At 39.5% G+C, this 25,174-nt stretch overlaps 1 protein-coding gene across 4 annotated transcripts in view; it reads left to right on the top strand.

Annotated features, from left to right (window-relative positions):
* Window positions 1–25,174, top strand: part of LOC140996489 (tight junction protein 2-like) — a 70,835-nt gene that overhangs the window by 32,279 nt on the left and 13,382 nt on the right. For all 4 annotated transcript variants that reach the window (XM_073466907.1, XM_073466906.1, XM_073466905.1 and 1 more), the window contains 8 exons: window positions 3,731–3,950; window positions 5,512–5,696; window positions 9,866–9,961; window positions 10,084–10,163; window positions 17,309–17,519; window positions 17,642–17,742; window positions 22,167–22,376; window positions 23,363–23,470. In XM_073466907.1, the coding sequence (XP_073323008.1) occupies window positions 3,731–3,950; window positions 5,512–5,696; window positions 9,866–9,961; window positions 10,084–10,163; window positions 17,309–17,519; window positions 17,642–17,742; window positions 22,167–22,376; window positions 23,363–23,470 (1,211 nt within the window). The remainder of the gene's footprint in view (window positions 1–3,730; window positions 3,951–5,511; window positions 5,697–9,865; window positions 9,962–10,083; window positions 10,164–17,308; window positions 17,520–17,641; window positions 17,743–22,166; window positions 22,377–23,362; window positions 23,471–25,174) is intronic.

The raw sequence follows: 25,174 nt of genomic DNA, 5'->3' as shown, positions 1-25,174 counted from the left end.
ATGAATTGCACCATTACCTTCAATAATCTTACAGATTTATAGATGGATAGATGGATAGATAAACTTTAGTGTCTGTCCCAATAGTGACAGAAATTCTCCTTTGACAAGGCTCTACAATACACTTGATTCTCATTGACAATACATTGAAAACACATTGAAGACACATTTAAAACACACAAAAGGGGACTGTCAAAACAGAAACTGATAAAAACATTTTAATGTGCAGTATCTATTTTATATTGTTCAGGATGGTTATTGCAGAGGAAACTGAAGATTTCTTGAAGATGTTCATCCGGCTTCAGCTGTACTTTGTACCATCTGCCAGAAACTGGAAGGAGTGGTGGAGGGGGTGAGAAGGGTCCTCTGTGATCAGGGTGGCTTTCCTGATCACTGAGTGGTTGTACAGTTCAGATAGAGGAGTTAGGGATGAGCCGATTATTTTGCTGGCCTGATTAGTTATGCGGGAGAGTTTTGTTTTGTGTTTGGTGGTGAGGGACTTGTACCAGGATGAAATGTTTTTGTTTTCTTGCTGACATGAAAAGTCCTGAATTTCCTCAGCAGGTGGAGACACAGTTGTGCTTTTTTGTTCACAGTCAGTGTGCTGGACAGGACAGGCAGGTGTATCTTTGTTCCAAGGTATTTAAAAGACTGAACCTGCTCTATTAGCTGAACCTGGATACTGAGCGATTGGAAGAGAGGTGATGATGTTTTGTCTCTGCCCATACAGCACAGCTCTTTGGTCTTTGTGATGTTGAGCTCAAGTGAGTTTTCACCAAATGTTTGGACCAAGTTTTTGACTGCCTGCTGGTATTGGGACAGAGCATTGATGCCAGTCAGGTGGGCCACCAGGGCCATGTCATCCATGTACCTAAAAACTGTCATTCCTTCACTGCTACAGAAGATGCTGTTAGTGTAAACAGAGAAGATATTGGGATTTAAAATCATTTAAAAACACCTGTTGTGGTCTGTCCTGTAAAAAATGTTATCCAGAAAACTAGTGTTGCATGGACCTGAAGGTCAGAGAGGCGATGCAGCAGGGTCCTTGAATAAAATCCTAGTGTGGGGTGGAACAGAGTCCAGATGTTTGGTGACAGTGTCTAAAAGTCTAAAACACTTGCATCCCCTACACTGCATCTTGCCTTATAGGCAAACTGGAGTGGATCCAGTTGGTTTGACAGCATGTTTGACAGGTGGTCACACACTACTCTCTCCATGCATTTACATAACAGAGATGTCAAGGCCACTGGTCTGTAGTCCTTCAGGTCCTTAACATGTGTCTTTTTGGGATTGGGATTCTGGTGGATTCCTTCCACTGGATGGGGACACAGCCAGAATCCAGAAGGTGCTGGAACAGCTTGGTCAGAACCCCACTTAGCTGAGTAAACAAGTCTTTGAGCACCCTGCCTCTGAGCCTGTCAGGGCCAGTGGCCTTGTGTGGGTTGACTCTGTGCAGGATGGAGGTCACCAGCTGCTCATCAATAGTGAGGGCTTGATGAGGGGAGCTGGAGGTTAGGCAGGTCCAAGTTGTTGGTGTGCCGCAGCTGTTGAACTAGGTGAAGAAACTATTTTTTTTTTTTAATTATTTTTTTGGCCTTTTCATGGCTTTATTGACAGAACAGCTGAAGATAGACAGGAATCAGGATGAGAGAGAGAGGGGGAGTGACATGCAGCAAAGAGCCCCAGGCCGGGACTCGAACCCAGGGCCGCTGCAGCAAGGGCAAAGCCTCTGTACATGGGACGCCTGCTCTACCAACTGAGCTAAACAGCGCCCCGTGAAGAAACTATTTAGCTGCTCTGCAAAAGAGATGGTGTCCAGGCAGTCAACCACTGCAGGTTTGGGGGCTCTGTCCATCATGATGTTTAAACCCTGCCCTGACAGTGTCCTCACAGAATGAAATATAAGAGGTCAGTACATCTGTCAATATGTTGAGATCACCACTGCAGTCATTAAAAAACAAATCAAGTAACAAAAACAAGTAACTCCAGAGGTATGTTGTTTGCATGGAGGGATACCTGTGCTGGCTCCAGCTGAAAGCAGAGTCCATTTACGTGATGCAGTAAAACATACAAGAAAATTGCAGAAACCGCACAACACAAGCCGTGCCAGGAGTCACTCTCTTCATAGAGCAGCGCCCCCATGTTTACTCAGCGAGAGGGTAAAACATTGTTGGAAATATTTTGGATAATATAAGTACGCAACTAAATGGTGAAGTCATTTTTAGACATTTTAAAGCACAAATCGTACATATTATGTTTTTAGAGCTGCCCTGTGAAGTTTACATTAGATTTACATTCAACAACAAATGTTTTAAATGCATTTCCTTCCTGTAGAAGATATTAAATATAAGTTCCATGTTTAGTAAGTAGTAAGTATTTTACTGTATATCCTGCATTGTTTACACCACCACCTGGATCAGTGAATGGTGTGAAACCTTTGGCAGAAATGTGTATAGAACAGACACCCACTCGGGAAAAAAACTAAACATATTGCTTCTCAATAAACTAATAAACTCAACAGGGAAGTTTTAATGAAAATGCCGCATGAAACATTTCAAAGAAAATAAACTGATGATCAGTGCCAACGCAGTTTGCTGGTCTAGCTTCCTCCACCTCCTCCTTATAGGGTATTTTGTGTTGTTGATTTAACTCAGATTTAATGTTCATGTCTGTGTTTATTAATCTTTAGAATCTTTGTTACTGCTTAGAATCATTCAAGAGATCCCGCAAGCAGCAGAGCCAAATATAACTGTAAAACCACTTGCCATAATGGTCAATGGCCTGAGCCTCATTCTAACTTAACATTTTACTCCTCTATGCACCATTCAAGGGAAATACTGGAAGTAGATGAGTCGCCATTACTGCAATGGAGTCTCCTTACAATATCAGCACATTTTGAATGCAAGCTGTCCTAAGAAGTGAACAATTTTCTATTCCTAACTTTACTTTCTATGTTATGTTATTTCTGACAATGATGTCTATAAAATCGGGACGAACCTGTTCAGTTCTCAGCTGCTCCTAGTGTAGTTGAAAAAATTCAACTTTGGAAAAACGTAATGCAAAATACACAAAAACATACTGTGTGTTTCATAGATTCACGGATCACCACCCGTCACTGTCAGCAGGCAGCAGCATACACAGATGATACGTATCCACAAGATCCATCGTCTTTATGATTCCCATTGTAAAAAGCCATGCAATGCATTCTGGTAGCACTGCATGTGATTAGAAAAATGGTTGCCAGCTTGTCATTTGCCAAAAATTGAGGTCTATGCTACTTCATTCTAATCAAGGTCATCAAACATGGCCCACCACCCCTGAAAACTTATGTCAAACTGAAAAAAAACCTAACGTTTGGTGAGTTCCAATGATGACAGATTCAGCAACTGCAAGGCTTATTGGCCTAGATGGTCTTCAGAAACACATTTCAGTGAACTTTTTTTGTGATTTAAGAGTTTCCAAATTAGCTGCCACATTGGTCCAGTTTGAAATTCCGAAGCAGACAGCCCACGAGTGGCGTTCATCCAATTAGGTGCAGCCACTGAGTGTTTGCAAGGGTGTAGCCTGTGTTGTTGTCACTACAATTTGCCACAGCAGTAAGAGCGGCCACTAGCTGGTGGAACACACAAATCTATTGCTGGATCTTCTATTGCTCTTCTTTTTCTACATCCTTCTTTCTCTCACTGTTTTAAATGCCTTATTCTCTTTATCTCTCAATTTTTGGGTTTTCTAGTCTATAATGATATCTTGGTGTCGGGGCGTGGAGACTCCTTTTTCATCCGGACCCACTTTGAGTATGAGAGGGAGACACCTCAAAGCCTAGCCTTCAGCCGGGGGGACATCTTCAAGGTGGTGGACACACTCTATGACGGCAAACTCGGCAACTGGCTAGCAATCCGTGTTGGCAAGGACAAGCAGCTGCTGGAGAAGGGCATCATCCCCAACAAAAGCAGGTAGGGCCATTAGCCAGTCCCTTTTAATGCGCCCACTGGCTTATGAATCTGTCCTTCAGAGGGCTAAAGGCCTCAGTGTGTTTCAGAGAAAATGCCATAAAGTTGTAAATGCAGCAATTACCTGCCTGATTCATCATGTCGAGACTGCAAAGACCTGCAAAAACACAGTTGAAAAAGGTGTTGAAAAACTGTCCATAACGTATAAGAAGCATCAAACATTAAAAAAGCACATCATATAACTAAAATTACACTCATTCAACAAGACAAGACAAGGTGGCATGGCTTCGGGACCAGTACCACGTAGGCACAACAGGTGTGACTGCTCGCTGGGATATAAATACTTTCTGTCACATTTGCAGTTTGTGTGAACAGATTATATTTTTCTTTCCAATCTCTATCAAAATTCTCTGGGACTGCTGTAAATGTACTTGAATGTGTGGGATCTCTGACAAACCCTGTGAGCTGTCCTCCACCACAGACCTGGTTATCTAAAAAAAACAGATTTCACATTAGACGCCTGTCCAGCCAACCATTATTTCACTCATCCTTAATTTCCTCTCTTATCTTTTCCCCCATCACCACTCTCCCCTGTTTCATCCGGCCTCTTTTCAGATGTATTATCTTCGTCTCTGCCATCCTCGCTGTCATCTGACTGCTCCTTCTCCTCGACATTAAGCATGCTCTTTGACTAAAGTGTCCCTCCTGTCCTCTGATTCTCTCTCATTAACAAGTCGTCTTGCACAGTATGAGGAAGAAAGAAACACAGCACTGCTGCACTCCAGCTACATTACACTAATTGGCCCAGGAGGGTTACTGTAATTACAGGTCCACAGCCCAGAGGCTGAGTAAATTAATGGTGTGAGACAGCACATGTCCCAGTTGTATGCTTTGTAAGGATTTTTGTGTGTTTTGAGTGTAACATTCATGCACACTGTGAATAATAAGGTCAGGTAAGTGTGTACCTTAAAATCCCTGCATGCAGAATTTGTTCAAGTAAAGGCTAAGTAAAGGTAAGGCTTTCCAATCTCCTGCTCAGCACGTTTCCCACAGTCTGTACATTGTCGGAAACTCAACCCCCCCAGCACAGACTGGAAATGCCTTAATCATTACAATCTGAAACCAGGTGATTCAAGGTAACACTGTAGAAATGGGGTTACCTGATAAGTGAAGACATGATGTGCATGACCGTGAACCACTTACTACACTTCTTAAACAGCCAAAAAGCTTAAACCAGATGAAATTAAAGCCTGAATAATCATTTTAGCGTGAGATACGTGTGAGAGTTAAGCAATGATCTGCAGCTCAAACCAAACATTTCAGAAGGTAGATTTATAAGAAGAGGGAGTAGTATTAAATCTATTTAAAGTACTTTGTCTAGGTTAGAAACATCCTAGGTGAGACTGTCACATTCAGATTCAGACACTTCAGATCTGTGAAAAAGGAATAGTGTCTTTTCCAAGAATAGTTTGATGCACTACAGAGTTCTCAGTGTTTTTATACATGAACATGTATATGAATAATGAATACAGTAGATTAGTGACAGGTGTATTTGTCTTGTCAGAGCGGAGCAGATGGCCAGTGTCCAGAGCTCCCATAAAGCTGTCGCAGGCGATCGCGCTGAATTCTGGAGGTTGCGAGGCCATCGGTCTCTGAAGAGGAAAGACCTGAGGAAAAGCAAAGAAAACCTGAGCAGCCAGACCCTGGCCACCCGCTTCCCAGCATACGAACGAGTGGTGCTCCGAGAAGGTGGGTGGAGCACATGCTTCAGATGGATTGTCTATACCTATGTTTAGGAAAATACTGTGAAACAATAGGTACACAACAGTATACATGATTTGTATATGAGTTACACCTGAAACCTCATGTTTGTTACTGTTTTTAAATGGGTCATTCCAGCCAACTCACCTAAAATCACAAACTTTCCCAGGTCATGTCATGGATTTTCTTGAAAAATTAAAATTGAAATTTCTATTAAATTCATGTCCTTGTAAATCCTTGTAAATGCTATAGCTGTAGAATATACTTTTTAAGTAACTAATTTTTGAAGTTTGGCCCATTTTTGTGATTTTTTGTATTCTGAACCTCACTAATCGCTTATTTTTCACTGGATTGAGTTGAAATCTGAACCTCGAGAGACCCTGAGGATCATTTACAACATGTATTCATGTAAATAGTTGTTGCTGAATGGTTACAGTGATCAAATTTATAACAGGAAGGGATTTTTTACCAGAATGAAAATAATTCAAAAATTCACATCTCCACTAGTTCTCACTTTGTTTCAACTAAATGTTGGTTCTGTGTAGAATGAATGTAGTTCTGTCACATCTAGAAGTTATTTGGTCCTGAATAAAAAACTGAGTGCCACAGATCTTGTTAGATATAGCTTCTGAACTGAATCCACTTTTTGGATTATTTTGACTGTAGATTTTCCCAAGAAGGATTATTTTAATTTTGTTAAACTTTAGTATATTAAAGTGTTGATATTTACTGCATATATAAAACAAAGATTCAAAGCTGTTATATCATTCCTTCATCATTTTTTTTAAATTAGCTTACTTTCCACACTTTTCACTGGCTGTAATGTCACATTCAGTATTTTTATTTCATCCGTAGATTTTTGTACTGTGTTGACTTCAAGGTTTTCTATCTGTCTGATACCTGTTGAGCCTGTTTTTCATTGGGTTTGAAAATTTGCAAGTGACATCTTGTAATGGTTTGGTTTGTTGCGTACTAGATGATGTCATCTTGTTCTGTGTGTCTGGATAAATATTAATCTTAACTCCTAACATATACAATACCCACAATACACATATAGTATTTCACAATTTTAAACTCTGAGTTAATTTCTAAATTCAAGTTGCACTGTAACCAATAAAGCAGGTCAGGCATAATCCCACCTCAAACAGGTTTGTGTGGGTTACTGCAAAATGGATTGCAATAAAACCAGTATTATTTAAAAGGGCAATCATAATTTATTTCATCATTAAGCAGTTTGATGCTATAGTGAGATCATGGAGCCCTACTGAACTGGAAAATCCTAGAGGCAGAAGCCAACTGGAGAAGTTGATTTTTTGAAAGTTTGGCGTTGTTGTTGATGTCAGATATTAGTTCAGAGAGTTTGAAAATGTTAAATAATGTATCTGAATTGACAAAAATCTACAATCAAAATAACCCAAAAAGTGGGTTTTTCAGCTCTGAAGCTGTATTTAATCAGATTTGTGTCACTGTTTTTTATGCAGGACCAAATCACTTCTAGATGTCACAGAACTGCATTAATTCTACACAGAACCAAAATTTAGTTGCAAGAAAATGAAAATGATATGAATTTTTGAAAATGACTTCATTCTGGTAAAAAAAACAACAACTTCCTGTTATTAATTTTATTACTGTAACCATTCAGCAAAAACTATTTACATGAATACATGTTGCCAAGTTTCCTCAGGGTCTCTTGGAAGTTCAGGACAAATTTCAACCCAATCCAGTGAAAAATAAGCGATTAGTGAGGTTCAGAATACACAGAATCACTAAAATGCTGAAAGTTAGCTCAGAGGGCCAAACTTCAAAAATGTTCTCTTAAAAAGTATTTAGAGTACAGCTATAGGATTTTTCACGGTGCCATGAATTTAATAGAAGTTTCAACATGAGTTTTTTCAAGAAAATCCATGACATGAACTGGGAAAAGTTCTGGATTTTGGGTGAGTTGGCATGGAATGACCCACATGTTTATTTCTGCTGTAAAGTTGGGCAATTTTATTATTATTATTATTATTATTATTATTATTATTATTATTTATTGTTTTGATAAAGAGACCTCTCACTCTCAAGTTTTGTCCTGTGCATTTAAAACTTCTGGCCAATATATTTGCATGAATAATATTGTCATCTGATTTTAGCTATTCACAGATATATTGTATCTGCACACACACTATGGAAAAAAGTATTGGACCATATAACACCTACAGGAGCCTTTATGACATCCCATTCTAGATTCCTTGTCTCACCTTGTTTTTAAATACATACATACATATATACGTACATAAATACATACATACACATACACTTTTTTTTGGCTGCTCTAAAGTCTGTTCTCCTTGCTGAAGCACTGACAAAGTCTCTGTGACACACACCTCCTCATCACTCCTGAACTGTTAATCAGGCTGCACACAGTGACACACACAAAACACACACACCTCCCTGTCCCATCAACAACTCTGTTTGACTGCATATGCAAAAATAAACTGATATTTAACGGGGGAGGAGGAGAAGGAGGAGGAGGAGGAAGAGGATATTAATAAAAATATTAATGACATTACCTGCAGCGATCCTCCAGCAGCAGGAACGATATGTGTTTCTGTACATTAACATGCACATTTGCGCACGAGGAACAGCTGATAAACTTCATTGATTGTTTCCTGACTCGTTTCCTTTGGAGAGTTTATAACTACAGCTTTTAGTTTTGCTGATGTGACATGATATTTGTTACAGTACATTACTGCATTCATGGAAATGTTTAAAATAACTGAAAGCAGCCTCTCAAATCATAAAATCAGAGTGTATGAACGGTGTGAACCCGTCTCTGTAGGAGCATCTTACTGTATTAATAATGCGTCCTTTAAATAGCAGGAAGACAGACTGCGCTCTCGACTTCAGACCAGCTTTTTGTTGGTCTAAGGTGCTGTTGCTTTCTGCTGCCTCAAGATAGAAATCCACCATCAGTGCACGCCTCGTTTTAAGACCAACATGCCCCGCGACGCACAGGTCTATCTCTGATATTCGGGTTTAGACTCAGTCGGGCTCATTGTCGGGTCAGGCCTCTACGTCATGGGCAATTAATGAAAATTAAGCTTGTGCAGACCACTATCCCATTCTAAATCCATAGGCATTAATATGGAGTTGGTCCCCCATTTGCAGCTATAACAGCTTCCACTCTTCTGTCTGTGGGAATTTCTGCCCATTCATCCAGAAGAGCATGTGTGAGGTCAGACACTGATGTTGGACAAGAGGACCTGGCTCGCAATCTCTGTTCTAGTTCATCCCAAAGGTGTCTGATGGGGTTGAGGTCAGGGCTCTGTGTGGGCCAGTCAAGTTCGCCCACGCCAATGCTGGAACAGAAAAGGGACTTGGCAAAACTGTTCCCACAAAGTTGGATGCATAAAATTGTCCAAAATGTCTTGGTAAGCTGAAGCATTAAGATTTCCCTTCACTGGAACTAAGGGGCCTTGGCCAACCCCAGAAAAACAACCTCCTGGCATTCACCAAACCCAGACTTGTCCAACATACCGGCAGATAGAGAAGCATGATTGGTCACTCCACAGAACATGTTTCCACTGCTCCACAGTTTCATTGGCAGTGTGCTTGACATACTCCATCCCATACTTGGTATTGTGCTTGGTGATGTAAGGCTGTAACTTTATGTTGTCTGCCACTTCGTGGCTGAGTTGCTGTGGTTCCTAAATGCTTCCACTTTGTAATAATACCACTTACAGTTGATCGTGGAATATCTAGGAGGGAAGAAATTTCACAAACTGACTTGTTGCTACAGTAGCATCCTATTACAATACCACTAGGTGCTTGATTTTATAATCCTGTGGCAATGGGACTGAATGAAACACCTGAATTCAATGATTAAGAGGTGTGTCTCAATACTTTTGTCCGTATATTGTAAGTTTGCCAGTAAATCATAAGACATGTCAGTACAGAAACGTCAGATACATTTCAGAAACTTTCTGATTGAACATGTCTCCGTGACATAGTTTGTCCATCATAGAGAACTGTTAATTAGAATTTAAATAAATATCAGCCAGATCAAATATACGGTATATACATATTAGGGATCCAGAACTAGCTAACAACATGTATATCATGTAAATGTTATAAAGTGTGATCAGCATTGTAACAACAGCGTGTCGTTGCAGCTGGTTTCCGGCGTCCTGTGGTGCTGTTCGGCTGTATCGCTGATGCTGCTAATGAGAAACTGGCCTCGGAGATGCCTGATCTGTTTGTTATTGCCAGTGAGTCTCTGCCAGTCTCTTTCTGTTTGTGTGTTTGTGTGTCAGACTCTTCCTCTAAGTGAAAAGATGTCCTAGCATTGCCTCTAACTGTCCTTTCCATTGGTCCTGTGATTTTATATTAGAAACCGAGCCGAAAGACGCCGGCTCTGAGAAGTCTTCAGGAGTGGTTAGATTAAACACCATCAGGCAAATCATCGAGCAGGTACATGCACCCACACACACACGCACGCACGCACGCACGCACACACACACACAATATCAATCTATGTTATGTCCAATACATTAATTTTGGGAATGAACTGTTATAGTGATCTGCGTCCCTGTACCACATCCAACCCCCAATCTGTATTCAACTTAATGTTAAAGTTAAGGTCAAATTAATAGTTAATTAGTGAGGCACTTTTATCATCATTTTGAGATCAAGATTGCAAGATAGACTTGAGAACAAAGACATATGCTGTAGTATCCAAAAGAGGAGAAAAAATTATGTACACATGCAGGAATGTGGTACTCGTAGTCAGCAGTGGGGAGTGGACAGGCCGAGGACCACCTGAAGTCCACAGTTGTATTATGCCATAGTTGTTGATTGGACCCACTACTGTACCAGTCCTCTGCACCTCTCTGTAAAAATAGTCTCTAAGTAAAGACAGCATTTTTCTCACAGCAAATTATTCACTGGAATCACATGTGGGTCATTCAATGCCAACTCACCCAGAATCAGTTCATGTCACAGATTTTCCCGACAAAATTTATGCTGAAACTTCTATTAAATTCATGACACCTTGAAAAATCAAATAGCTGCACTCTGAATACTTTTCAAAAGTCCAAACATTATTTTTTGGACTGGGAGGCCCAAGGTGAATTGGCACGGAATAACACTTATGTCAATATAGCGGTTACCTCCATTTCACCAAAACATTAACTTTTACCTTTTTTTTAAATTCCCTCAAAGTCTTGGGACTTCCGGTTTGCTGAGCATGGAGTAGACGTGCAGCTCTCTAGCTCCCGCTACTAACTTTTTCATTTATCATTTTGAACCCTACTTTTTTGTCATAACGTCGAGCGACTGAGTCCAATTGCGAATAACATCGACACTACGGCAGTAATTATGTCAAGATATGGGAAACAAACCAAGAAAGACATTGCAGCAGATGACTCTGCAGCTTGCGCTAGCAGCGCTGCTAGCATATCAACGGAAAGCATCGCGGATCTGCTCGAGAAACACAGGGCTTCATTGGCCGCTGACTTCAAGTCATCGTTTGCGGGTCTGGAAGGCAAGCTAGACAAGGTTCAAGTTGAGGTCGCGGCACAGGGACGGCGTATAACTGATCTCAAGTCCAATGCGGAGGAGGTTAGCCAACATTTGCAGCAGCTTGAAGCTACATGCTCCAAGTTGCAGAAAGACAACAAGTGGCTGAAATCGAAACTCTCTGATCTGGAGGGGCTTAGCAGAAGACAGAACATTCGCATTGTGGGTTTGCCGGAGTCCGTTGAGGGCGCACGCCCGACCGCCTTTTTTTCTCAGCTCCTCGTTGATGTCTTGGGTGAGTAAACACTCCCTTCCCCTCCGGAGCTGGACAGAGCCCACCGCAGCTTAGCGCCCAAACCTGGCTCACGGGACCGGCCGCGTCCCGTCATCATTCGCTTTCACTGATACCAGATTAAGGACTTGGTGATACGAGAGGCACGCAAACAAGGTGAGCTGGAATACCATGGCCACAAGCTCCGATTCTACGAGGACTACAGTGCTGATGTTCTGAAGCAGCGAGCTGAATACAAAGAAGTCATGGCTGAACTTTATAAAAGAGGACTCCGACCCTCTCTACTTTTCCCGGCGAAGCTGCGCATCACTCTTCAGAGCGGCGAGAAGAAGTGGCTGGCATCTGTCACTGATGCCACTAAATTCATCCATAACCTGGGAGAGAGTGCGCCCGCTCCGCCCTGATACCCGACGATGACTTCGTGGGATTGATCTGCCATAATGTAGCTACAATTTGATTTTTGTGAGTAAATAACTGTGGACAATTTCAGAGCTTTTCTCCCTGCTTCTTTGATTTGAGTTACGTGTTCTCTGCTAAGTTATCCAGCTGGGCTTGCCTTTAGGTTTACCTCCCCGTATTCTATTTTGACTATTATAAGCTAAGGCAAATTCATGAACAATATTTAACAGTTTTGTTGGTCATCTCATTTATATTTTATTTTGAGTTTTATAAGCTAAAACGAATTCATGAACGGCTATATGACAATTCTGTTGGGCATTTCATCTGTGTCTCTTAAACACTGTTTTTTTTTTTTTTTTTTTTTTTTTATTTATTTATTTTTTATTATATATAAAAATATATTTTTATTTCTCACCGGAGTATACCTGGTTTGGGGGGATTATTACAGCTGGAGGTGCAGCGTGCAAGGAGAAGAGGCATGATAACCTGTGTTATGTTATTGCGCATAGTTGTTTTAGCTTTATGGTGTATTTAGTGTTAGTCGTTCAGTTTTGATAGCTTTTTTGTCATAGGGTTAACTGTTAAAAACCTATGTTGGAGCTAGTGAAATAGGAAGTATATTCTGGGGATGTATAGTACGAGACCTGAGGAGGTCTTTCTGAGCTTGCTCCACAGAGCGCTGTGTGAGCTTGGGGTTCAGGGTGTTTTTTTTTTTTTTTTTGTTTGTTGTTTTTTTTTTTGTTGTTTTTTGTTTTGTTTTGTGTTGTTTAAAGGAAAAGCCAGGGGTGCGGCTATCCTTGTTGATAGAAACATTCCTTTTGAGCCCTCCAACATTACAGCAGATAAATTTGGACGTTTTATCATTGTTTCAGGCAAGCTCTACAATAAGCCAGTGGTCTTGGCCAATGTGTATGCGCCTAATGTTGATGACGTACAGTTTTTCAATAGATTTTTCTCTGAACTCCCTGATCTAAATTCTAATTTTTTAATTCTCAGGGGAGATTTCAATTGTTATTTGGATGCAGCATTAGACCGCTCCTCACCTAAACCTACCACTCTCAGCAAATCCGCCAGTTACATTAAAGCATTTCTTGACGATTTTAGCCTTTCTGATCCCTGGCGGTTCTTGTATCCTACAGGAAGAGAATATTCCTTCTTTTCCCATGTCCACCACACTTATACTCGAATTGATTATTTTTTTATAGATAATAAATTAATCTCAAACCTTAAGTCATGTAAATACGAAAGTATTATTATTTCTGATCACGCTCCCCTGGTTCTGGTACTAGCTTTTCCAGATGCTGACTATACAAGGAGACACTGGAGACTAAATCCATTGTTACTCTCCGACACATCTCTACACATATTAAAACTTTTTTAGGCATCAACAGAACACCTGATGTGTCTAATAAAACAATTTGGGAAGCTATGAAAGCGTACTTAAGAGGAGAAATTATATCATTCTCAGCATATAAAAACAAGTGCTCAAAGCAGAAACAGACTGACATTGCTAATCAGATTTTAAACATAGATAAACAATATGCAAATTCACCTTCACCTGAACTGTACAAGGAGCGCTTGAAACTTCAGGCCGAATTTAACGTTCTTTCCTCTCATGAAGTCGAAAGTCTCTTACTTCGGAGTAAAAGTAACTATTATGAGCACGGTGGAAAAACTGGCAAACTCCTGGCTACTCAGCTGCGTGGGTTGAGATCGAAACAACTTATTGCTGGAGTACGGACTGATAATAGATGTATAACATCTGACCAGAAAGAGATTAATGACAAGTTTAGAACTTTCTACTCAAATTTATGCTCTTCAGATTGTACAGCAGACTTTAATATTATGGAAAACTTCTTTAATAACCTTGACTTACCGTCCCTTTCTCAAGACTTGAGAAATAACCTGGATGCGCCCATCACCCAGGAGGAAATTTCAGCAGCTATATCATCTATGCAATCAGGTAAATCCCCTGGCCCAGATGGGCTTCCATCAGATTTCTTTAAAAAATTCTCTGCTGATCTAGCCCCCATCCTGTGCTCATTGTTCTCTGATTCCTTAAACTCAGGTGCACGCCCTCCCTCGTTCAATCAGGCCTGTATCTCCTTGTTGCTGAAAAAAGGCAAAGACCCACTAGATTGTGCTTCATACAGACCGATTTCATTGCTAAACACGGATGTAAAGATCCTCGCCAAAGTTTTGGCCCACAGACTGGAGGATATCCTTCCTTCTGTAATATCGCCAGATCAAACTGGTTTTATTAAAAGACGCCATTCGTTTTACAATATTCGTTGGCTATTTAACATTCTGTACTCCCCCAAACATGTGGATTCAGAGTGCCTTGCCTCTATGGATGCTGAGAAGGCATTTGATAGAGTAGAGTGGACTTGCGGATCTTTTTTTTACACTTGGAAAATTTGGTTTCGGTTCAGTCTTTTTGTCCTGGATCAAAACATTGTATAAATGTCCTTCAGCCTCTGTTTTGACCAATAGTCATTACTCTGAATACTTTGATTTACACCGTGGGACCCGGCAGGGTTGCCCACTAAGCCCACTCCTTTTCGCAATTGCCATTGAGCCTCTTGCAATTGCCTTGCGTAGCAACGGGCGGGTACAGGGAATATGGAGGGGAGGAGTCGAACATAAAGTCTCGCTGTATGCAGACGACCTACTTCTGTTTGTTTCAAAACCAACCACTTCTCTACCAGAAGCCCTCACGATCTTAGATAATTTCAGTCAATTTTCAGGATATAAACTCAACTTAAATAAAAGCGAACTATTCCCAATTAATAAAGAAGCTCTTAAACTTAACTATACCGATCTCCCATTGAAGGTGGTGAAAGATCAAATTAATTACCTCGGAATTTGTGTCACCAGAGAATTCAAAAACTTGTTTAAATCAAATTTTCTCACTTTATTTGATCAGGCAAAACAGATTTTATCAAAGTGTTCTCCTTTGTCTCTGTCCCTTATTGGAAGAATAAACTCGATTAAAATGACATTGCTTCCAAAGTTCCTCTACTTGTTTCAATGTCTTCCCGTTCTCATCCCCAAATCATTTTTTAGGGCCCTTGACTCATTATTGATATCTTATATTTGGAATGGTAAACACCCTCGGCTGCGGAAAGCATTTCTCCAAAGATCCAAGCAGGCAGGGGGAATGGCTCTGCCTAATTTCCAGTACTACTACTGGGCAGCGAATATTAGGTGTTTGTTATTTTGGAGACATTTCCATCTTGAACCCACTTCCCCGGCCTGGGTTACAATGGAGGTCTGTGCCAGTAACCCTGTTTCCTTACCTGCCTTCTTAGGTGCCGCACTTCCACTTGCTTTGGATATTCCCAAGAGCAACCCAGTAGTTAAACACTCCCTGGTAATCTGGGGCCAATTTAGGAAAAGTTTTGGACTACAGCTTTTTTCACTTAAAATCCCAATTGCTGCTAACCATCTATTTGCTCCTTCAATGGCTGATGGCGCATTCAAGATTTGGCACAGAAAAGGTTTGAGATGCTTTGAAGATCTATACATTGATAATTGTTTTGCGAGCTTTTCTCAACTAACAGAAACTTTTGGCATTGCCAAAACCCACTTTTTTAGATTTTTACAAATTAGGACTTTTATACAGCGCTTAACGACCTAATTTCCTTATAAACCCCCAGTTAACCCTGTTGATATATTTCTTTCTGTTAACCCCACTTCTAAAGGTATCATGTCCAATCTATATAACCTTATCTCCAAACTGCACTGCTCTTCAATGGCAACTATAAGAACTGCTTGGGAGCAAGACCTAAATTACACCTTTACAGAGGACACATGGGACTCGGTGCTTGATCGGATACACTCCTCTTCTATGTGTTCTCGACATGCACTTTTGCAATTTAAAGTAGTGCATCGAATCCACATATCAAAAACCAAATTAGCGCGAATGTACCCTGATGTCGACCCTACATGTGATAAATGTAAAGGCGCACCTGCCTCACTCTACCACATGTATTGGACATGTCCCTCCTTAGGTAACTTTTGGACATCGGTTTTCCATGCGTTATCAGAAATCCTCCATCATCGAATTGAACCCAATCCCTTGACTGGTATTTTTGGCATTGCTCCAGATTTGAACTTACATAAAGCTATGCTCAACTTTCTTACTTTTGCCTCTTTACTAGCCCGACGAGCTATTTCACTTAAGTGGAAGGACCCAGCTCCTCCTTCCTATTCACATTGGCTCAGAGACATGATATCCTGCATGAATCTAGAGAAGATTAGATACACTATTCGGGGATCAGAAAACAATTCTACAGAATATGGCACCCCTTCTTGGTATTTTATGAAAAACCTTCAACAATAATTTCTGAGTAGCCTCCCCCCCCCCCCTTTTCTTTTTTTTTACTTATTTATTATTTTTATTATTATTATTATTATTATCTATTTTATTTGTTTATCTATTTTTCATGTATTTCACCTTTTTTTGGTGGTGTCTGTACTTTTTTTTTTTTTTTCAGTTATTAAATCTTATTAATCTTTCTCTTATCTTTCCAAGCATGGTTGTAAATTTTTATTTTTTATTTTTATTTATTTATTATTATTCTGTCTATTTACAGTTTTTTGTCAGTAGATGTTTAAGTATGTCCATGTCCGGATGTTTTGACAAGGGGTTGTGTTGTGTTATGGATGTTGTACGAAAAATCAAAAAACTTTCTTCCTGTGCATTGATTGTCTTATATGTATTTTATCATTAATAAAAAGACCATTGAAGAAAAAAATTCCCTCAACGTCTTCACTATGTAGTGTTTATTATATCAGTCTGTAAACTGCAACTTTACTGGTTGGGGAAGGAATAAAACTACAAGGCGGTAATTCTAGTTTACTATAATCTCTGCTGTTGACTCGTCTCGTTTGTCATGCTGGCGCCGTTTAACCTTCAGTGGTCTTGTTGTTTACAAGAAATAATGTTTGTTAAAGGGTCTCTAAAACTGACACAACACAGTATTTTTAATGATCATAACTGTTTGTAAAAATTTAATTAAAAGATTTTCAGTCATTTGTGTTATTACAAAAGTCAATCCATCAATCAGTCTTTATTTGTATAGCGTCAGTTCACAACAAAAGTCATCTCATGACATTTTCCACTAGAGGTTTTTGAAGGAAACTCCCTGTTGTCATGTAATATATGCTCTGAAGAAGCCTTCACACTGAAACACATCAGCAGATTTCGCAGGCCATTAGTTGTAGATAAAACTGTCAACACACAGAGTGACTCTTACTTTTTTTCACCTAATTTTTGGATAAAATATACACATCACAGAATGATGACGACCTCTGCAATGGCAGCTGATTCCCAGCTCGTCTGTTGAGACATTTAGATGTTCATTAACAGTGTTTACCCTTACTTTGTCCTCACACCACACAGGATAAGCACGCCCTGCTGGATGTGACACCCAAGGCAGTGGACACTCTGAACTACACTCAGTGGTACCCCATTGTCATCTTCTTCAATCCTGACAGCAAGCATGGCATTAAGGCCTTGAGACAGAGGATCGCCCCCAACTCCAACCGCAGTGCCCACAAACTCTATGAACAGGCCGTCAAACTGAGGAAGACCTGTTCTCACTTATTCACTGGTATACTCAGCACACAGACACACACATTCAGTCAGGTCTAATGCACAGTAGTACTGTTGTTCAGCTGTGTATCTGTTGTTAATTGAGTCTGGTTGGTAAGGTTGGTTGGTTTTCTCATCCAGCCACCATTGATCTGAACTCGGCCAATGACGCCTGGTACGGCAGCGTCAAGGACTCCATCAGAGAGCAGCAGATGCAGGCTGTCTGGGTTTCTGACGGCAAGGTAAACACACACACACACACACACACACACACACACACACACACACACACACACACACAGACCTCTATGAAATGGGACACCCCTTTAAGAAACTCAAACCTCATCAGTTGTTGTTGGTGGCCTTAATGTAAACACAACCAGTTTGCACAGTTTGTCATTTGTCATTTATCTGAGTCTTCAGTTTGAATTGTGCCTCTCACAAAGGTAACCCTGCATTAACTACAGTTGTGGTCAAAAATGTACATTTACATACACTTGTAAAGAACATGTTCATCACGTCAGTCTTACGTTCCAATAATTTCTACAACTCTCATGTTTCTGTGATGAATGAGTGGAACACAAACTACTTTGTCACAAAAACATTCATGAAGTCTGGTTCATTAATTAATTTATTATAGGTCTTCTGATAATGTGACCAAAAATATACATACAGTAACTTGAATGATTGATTTTGGTAATTATAGAAAGTTGTGTGAATCATATGTTCTTTGTAGCATCTTAACTTCTTCTGAGTGATTCTGATTGAAAACAGCTGGTGACTTTTCTGGGCCCATTTTAATAGTACTTGTTTGATACAGCCATTAGACTCAGCCACAAACACTACAATGGGAAAGTCTAAGGAGCTCAGCATTGATCTGAAAGAGCACATTATTGATTTGAACAAGTCAGGAAAGTCACTTGGAGCCATGTCAAAGCAGTTACAGGTCCCAAGATCAACTGTACAAACAACTGTTTGTAAGTAGAAAGCTCATCGCACAGTTGTGTCACTGCCACGATCAGAAAACACAATCTATCTCCTGCTGCTGACAGAAAATTAGTCAAGAGTCAACCAAAAACCACCAAAAAGCAAGTCTGCAATGAATTAGAGGCTGCTGGAAGACAGGTGTCAGTGTCCACAGTCAGGTGTGTTTTACATCAACATGAGCTGGGAGGCTGCCGTGTTAGAAAGAAGCTCTTGATCCAGATGCAGCACCTTAAAGCTCGACTGAAGTTTGCTGCTGATTACATGGACAAAGAAAAAACCTTCTGGAGGAAAACTCTGGTCACATGAAACTAAAACTGAGCTGTTTGGTCACCATGAGCAGCAATATGTTTGAAAGAGAGAAGATGAGGCCTTTAACCCCATGAACACCAGACCTACTGTCCAGCATGGTGCTGGTAGTGTTCTGCTGAGGGGTGGTTCTGCTGCCAGTGGATTTGCTGCTCTAAAGAAAGTAAATGGAATAATGAAGAAGGAAGATATAATTTATAATATTTATATAAAAAAATCATTATTTAACCAAACTTAATGAATGTTTTTTGTGGCAAAGTAGTTTGTGTTCCACTCATTCATCACAGAAACATGAGAGCTGTAGAATCATTGGAACTGAAGACTGACATGATGAACATGTTCTTTACAAGTGGATGTAAACTTTTGACCAGGCAAGTCGTTAGGCAAGTCTTGTTACTAGGAAACCGTCTTGGAAACATCCCCAGGCAGGTTTTTTGGCCCCAAATAAGGTTTTAAATGCTGGATTACGGCTCAATCCAGAGAGCCATGATGTGACTGCATCAGCTCATCTACCAGAGCACTGGAACAAATACATATAAAGTATCACACATCGACCGTGAGACTCACACAACTGAGCATCTTCACATGGTCACAAACTAATCCTCATATGTCACACAGTGAGAACATGGACCTATAACTAGGGTGACAATCATAAATTGCCCATTTTTTCCCCTCTAATATATATCCTCACTTTGCTGCTTGCCGTACTTGAGACCCAATTCTGCCTCTGATTGGCTTACCCAGATATGAACCCTGACCAATCATCAGTCCCCATGCCTAAATCTAACCAACCCAACGAAAGGCAATGTGTACCAACCAATCAGAGGCAGAGTAGGGCGGGTCATGCCGTCACATCTCAGGAGGAGAAAACAAACTTCAGCCGACAGGCTGCAAACATTCAAAAAATATTGTGATCTGAATAATGACGTCTGTCAGCTGAAGCAGAAAGTCAAACGGCAGGTAACCATCTCATTCTGATATGAATGATGTTATTTTTCTAGATTAATAAAATGCGTTCTTAAAGAGTCATCACAATTTACAGACCATGGAAAATGATATCGATCCGGATTAATTTCTTCTGTAAAATAGATGATAATATCTGCTACTACACAGAGGAACAGTATAATCAAACCATTAAGACATTTAACAGATTATCAATAATCCACTTCACCCGCAGAAGACTGTATGCAAACTTCAGCAACATCAAGGAACACTGAAGTCAGTTTACACAAACGTTCAACATAACTGTCATATCTGAAGCTTGGATCAACCCTGATAAAGGCAGAAACTTTGAATCAGACGGATATGAATTCAGTTACATAAACATAAAAAATAAGAGTGGAGGAGGAGTGGTTATGAATGTAGACAAACACCAGGATTATATAGTGTTAGAATGTACGACAACTGCGGTGGACAATTTATTAGAGAGTATAACAACTGAAATCTGCATAGAGAAAAACTAAAATATAATAATTAGTTGTATATACAGGGCACCAGGGTCTAGTATTTAATCTTTCAGGGGCTGGATGGAGGAAATGTTTTCAAAAATAAGTCAGAAAGTACTTTTCATTTGTGGGGATTTCAATATTGATCTGTTGAATCCAAATAAACAATATATGACTGAACAATTCATCAGCACAATGTGTTATTGAGCCTATTTCCACAAATGACCAGACCCAGTAGAGTAACAGCCCACTGTGCCACTTTAATAGATAACATATTCACTAATGACATAGAAAACAATACAGCAAGCAGACTATTAATTAATGATATCAGTGACCATCTACCAGTTTCTACAGTCTGACATTAAACACAAGAAAGATCAGCGGGACAAGAAACCAGCCACAAAATTGTGAAACATTATATAAGGAAAAGGATATTGACAGTGCATATGAATCATTCTGAAGAATATTCAGATCATTATATGATTCAAATTGTCCCATAAAACAATATTGCAGAAAACATAAATACAGAGATCATCCATGGATCACCAGGGGATTACAAAACCCCTGCAAGAAGAAAAATACACAGATTTCATAAGAAGAAGAAAATAAATATAAAAATATAAGAATAAGTTTACTAATATTACAAGGAGATGTAGGAAGGACTCTGCAGTGAAATATTAGATGATAATAAAATAATGTTAAAGGAATATGGAATATATTAAATAGTATTATTAGAAATGTTTCTAAACCAATAAGTTATCCTCAGTATTTTATTGATAATGATAATGAAAATCATAATAAGGACGATGTGGTAAATTCCTTTAATACATTTTTGGTGAGTGTTGGACCAAACTGATCCACCGGTGACAACCGAAGAAATTAATGATTATTTTAGAAAAAACATTAGGACACTACAGTATTTTTGACACTACGGTCAGAAACCATCTGTTTCTGACAGTACTGGAAGAAAAATAAATTATAGATATTGTTAAAAAATGTAAAAACAATGCTGACTTTAATGAAACTGACATGACAATAGTAAAAAGGGTTATGATGGGATTTCAAAACCACTAACATGCATCTACAGCTTGTCATTCCAAACCAGTACATTTCCAAACAAAATGAAAATAACTAAAGTAAAGTCATTTTAGTGTCAGACTGGATTTAAAAAAAAAAAATTGCTTGTGAGCTCATTGATACTATGAGCTCAGAGGATTTACAGGACAGTAGCTAGTTTTTGAGGCTGTGTGAGTCAAACAGTACACACTAGACTTCTGAATTTTTCTTGCTTTATCAGATTTTATCATTATTTCAATTTCTACTTGTGCTGGTCCATTATGAACAATATGTACAATTGCAGGAAACTGTTTTTTAAGGTGGGGGAGAGGGGCTGCCTGAATAATGACATCACAACAGTCTAATCCTAATGTTAATTTAATATCAGATATTTCTCTAAATCTGGCTTCAAACGGCCCCATGCTTTTCACCAGCGACTGAAGGTCCCTTCCCCCAAAGTCTCAGCCCAGACTTATGGTGAAACTTGGCAGCCCTGATTATCATAAAGAGCAGGAGAGTCAGCACCTCTCTGAAACACAGACTGAACATTTAAACCTTCATGTAGGGAGGATTTATAGCACTTATAGGTCTGTTGTATGAGACAGCATTAGTTTCAGCTAAGTGGACCTAGTTTGGACTTATTCAGGTTCATTAGTCTGCAGACTAAAAGCCCCTCTGTCTCCCTGTTATCTTCATAGAAGCCACTTGTGTGTGTGCTCTGAGCATGCTCACTGTCTGTCTTCCTACTTTCTGCCAGTAGTGCTCTACAGCTCGGCTCTGTTTGTCTTTCTTTCTTGTCTTTTGTTCTCGTGCTATCCATCTGTCCATCCTTCCTGCCTGTACACCCAAGATCCACCATGTGTCTCTTCTAGCTGGAGGGAGTAGAGAGTGATCTGGACTGCCAGGACATGGAGCGTCTGTCTTTCCTGTCCGCCGACTACCTCAGCATGGACAGCCGGCTGACATCCGACATGGATGACACGGCTGACGAGGGCGGGGCATACACCGACAACGATGCAGATGTGGAGATGATGCACATTTCAGCCATCAGCCGCTCATCTGAACCTGTCACAGCTGAGGAGGTCAGAGTCAAATGCACGCACGCACGCACGCACGTGCACACGCATTTTATTCTTTTAATTCTATTCTTATTTAATTTCATTTATCTTATTGTCCATACAGAATAGACTCTATTCTGTATTTATATTTTTTTCATATAGTTTCTCTCTGCTGTTGCATTTCTATTCTTAGACAAAGCAGCTGTAACATGACCCAGTTTTCTCTCCTTGGATCAATAATGTAGCCTATTTCTGATTTTAATTTTATAGGAAGCTTGTGAGACAAAAATTATTAATTGAATAAATAAAAACTCACTCCCACCCTTATTTTGTCACGTTTTTGTTAGACGTTTTATCGTTTGTCATTTTTAATCTGGTTAGGTCTTTGGTTTTTTCCACACTTGCTGAAATTACCCAACACTGGCAATCGAATCAAATCAAATCAAATCAAATCAACACGTGTAAAATATTCTTAACTCCATGTTCACACAATGGAACTTTAATTCCATCATGTACGCACAAAAATAGTCTATCAAATGTCTGTTTGGAGTAAGTCAATTTAGTAATTATCTGCCTGCACTGATGCAGACTCAGTGTTTGAGGACTTTATAACCCTCTTCCCTTTAAGGCAGACTGGTTTGGAGCGACACTCAGTGTGGCGGTCCCTCCTCAGTAGGTAGAGGTAGTGTGTATGCCGGTCTGGAACTGGGCACTCTCATGAACACAGCCTGATGCACACTTCGCTTCTCCAAGTTTTCCTCCCTTCACTGTCAGGATGGTGCTGCCATCTGTAGTGCGCACAGGGGATTACAGCTTCATGAAAGGAAAATGCAATCATCAGCAGCTTTCCGTACAGCTAGCCACCTTTAAGCTTGTATTGACAATTTATTGTATTACTTCTATAATGCACTATAATTCATCAGAAGAGTTGTTAAGAGAGAATTTGAAGTTATTTTGTACTCTATTCTGTACACTTATATGGTCTAATATTTGTGCGTGTGTGTGTGTAGATCTTGCGCAGGTACAGTCCAGACATCAGGAGTCGCATGAGGAAAAGCAGCAATCGGGAAGTCCTGAACAGGTCCAGCCCTCCACCTGCCTTCTTATCAGACAACAAGGTGAGGGACCTATACAGCATATATTCACAGTATATGTTCACAGTATATGTTCACAGCATATGTTCACAGTATATATTTACAGCATATGTTCACAGTATATATTCACAGCATATGTTCACAGTATATGTTCACAGCATATGTTCACAGTATATATTAACAGTATATATTCACAGTATATATGCACAGTGTATGTTCATAGCATATGTTCACAGTATATGTTCACAGCATATGTTCACAGTATATATTAACAGTATATATTCACAGTATATGTGCACAGTATATGTTCACAGCATATGTTCACAGTATATATTTACAGCGTATGTTCACAGTATATATTCACAGCGTATGTTCACAATATATGTTCACAGCACATGTTCACAGTATATATTCACAGTATATGTGCACAGTATATGTTCACAGCATATGTTCACAGTATATGTTCACAGTATATATTCACAGTATATGTTCACAGTATATATTAACAGCATATGTTCACAGTATATATTTACAGCATATGTTCACAGTATATATTCACAGTATATGTTCGCAGTATATATTCACAGTATATGTTTACAGTATATCTTCACAGTATATCTTCACAGCATATGTTCTAGGGCTGTAACGATACACCAAACTCACGATTCGGTTTGTATCACGATTTTTGACCCACGGTTCAATACAAACTTTTTTTTTTTAGTGGAGAGAGGGGGCTGATAAGAAGAGAGATTTTTTTTTTTTTTAATTCAACATTTCATTTATGTAACATTTCAATAACTTGGAACACTAGAAGAATAGAACAGTTGAAAACCTTACTAAAGATTATGAAACAATATTATGGTCTCAAGTATGATTATAAATATAAAATATAATATACAAATAAAATACTATAAAAATAGAACATTTGAAAACCTTTATAAACTGGACAGATTTGAACACTTAAGATTAAGAATAATATTATGGTCTCAAGTAAGGTTTCAATAACATGGGCAAAATAAATAAATAGCCAAAGCTATAAAATTACAAATACTGTTGAAAAATTAACAGAATTAAACTCCATTTTGCAGATGATGAAAATTATAAATAAAAAATATAATATACCTTTAAAATATAAATATACAAAGTAAATTAAATAGCTTTCACACTGAGGTAACAGACTTGTTGTCTGTGCTGTTAATCACAAATCAAGTAACTTGTAAGTAAACAATTGAACAACTTCTTCCTCTTAAGAAAACCAAACTTGTTGCACAGTGGAGTGGATTCAAGAGAGTTTAAAATTTTTCTTCAGAAACACCATCATGTCCACATTGTCTGGTTAGAGGCTTGCTCTCTTTGCTGTGACAATGTCCCCTGCAGTGGAAAACACCCTTTCACTGGGGAAAGATGTGGCTGGGATTCCAAGGTAACATTTAGCCAACCCGGCTTGGCAGTTCATAACGGGGCTCGAGCACACTAAGTAAAAACTTGAACCCATCGTTTTTCACCACCGAAAAAGGGCGCATGTCCAGAGCCATGAATATTGCAATTGCCCTCGTAATCTTTTGAGCCCGGTCCGAATTGGCTGGCAATTTATCTTGGAATAAATTAGGGAGAGTAGACTGTTGTTGTTGGGGTTTCTTTGCTCTTAAATTGATGTCAGGATGGTGCCTAAGATATGCATTTGCATATTCGACGTGTTGCCTATCACTTGAGGAAGCTTCATAAAAC

Source organism: Pagrus major, chromosome 5, assembly GCF_040436345.1.
Source record: "Pagrus major chromosome 5, Pma_NU_1.0".
NCBI lineage: Eukaryota > Metazoa > Chordata > Actinopteri > Spariformes > Sparidae > Pagrus > Pagrus major.
Note: the sequence above shows the minus strand (reverse complement) of the source record. Positions and strands in the feature narration are given on the sequence as shown.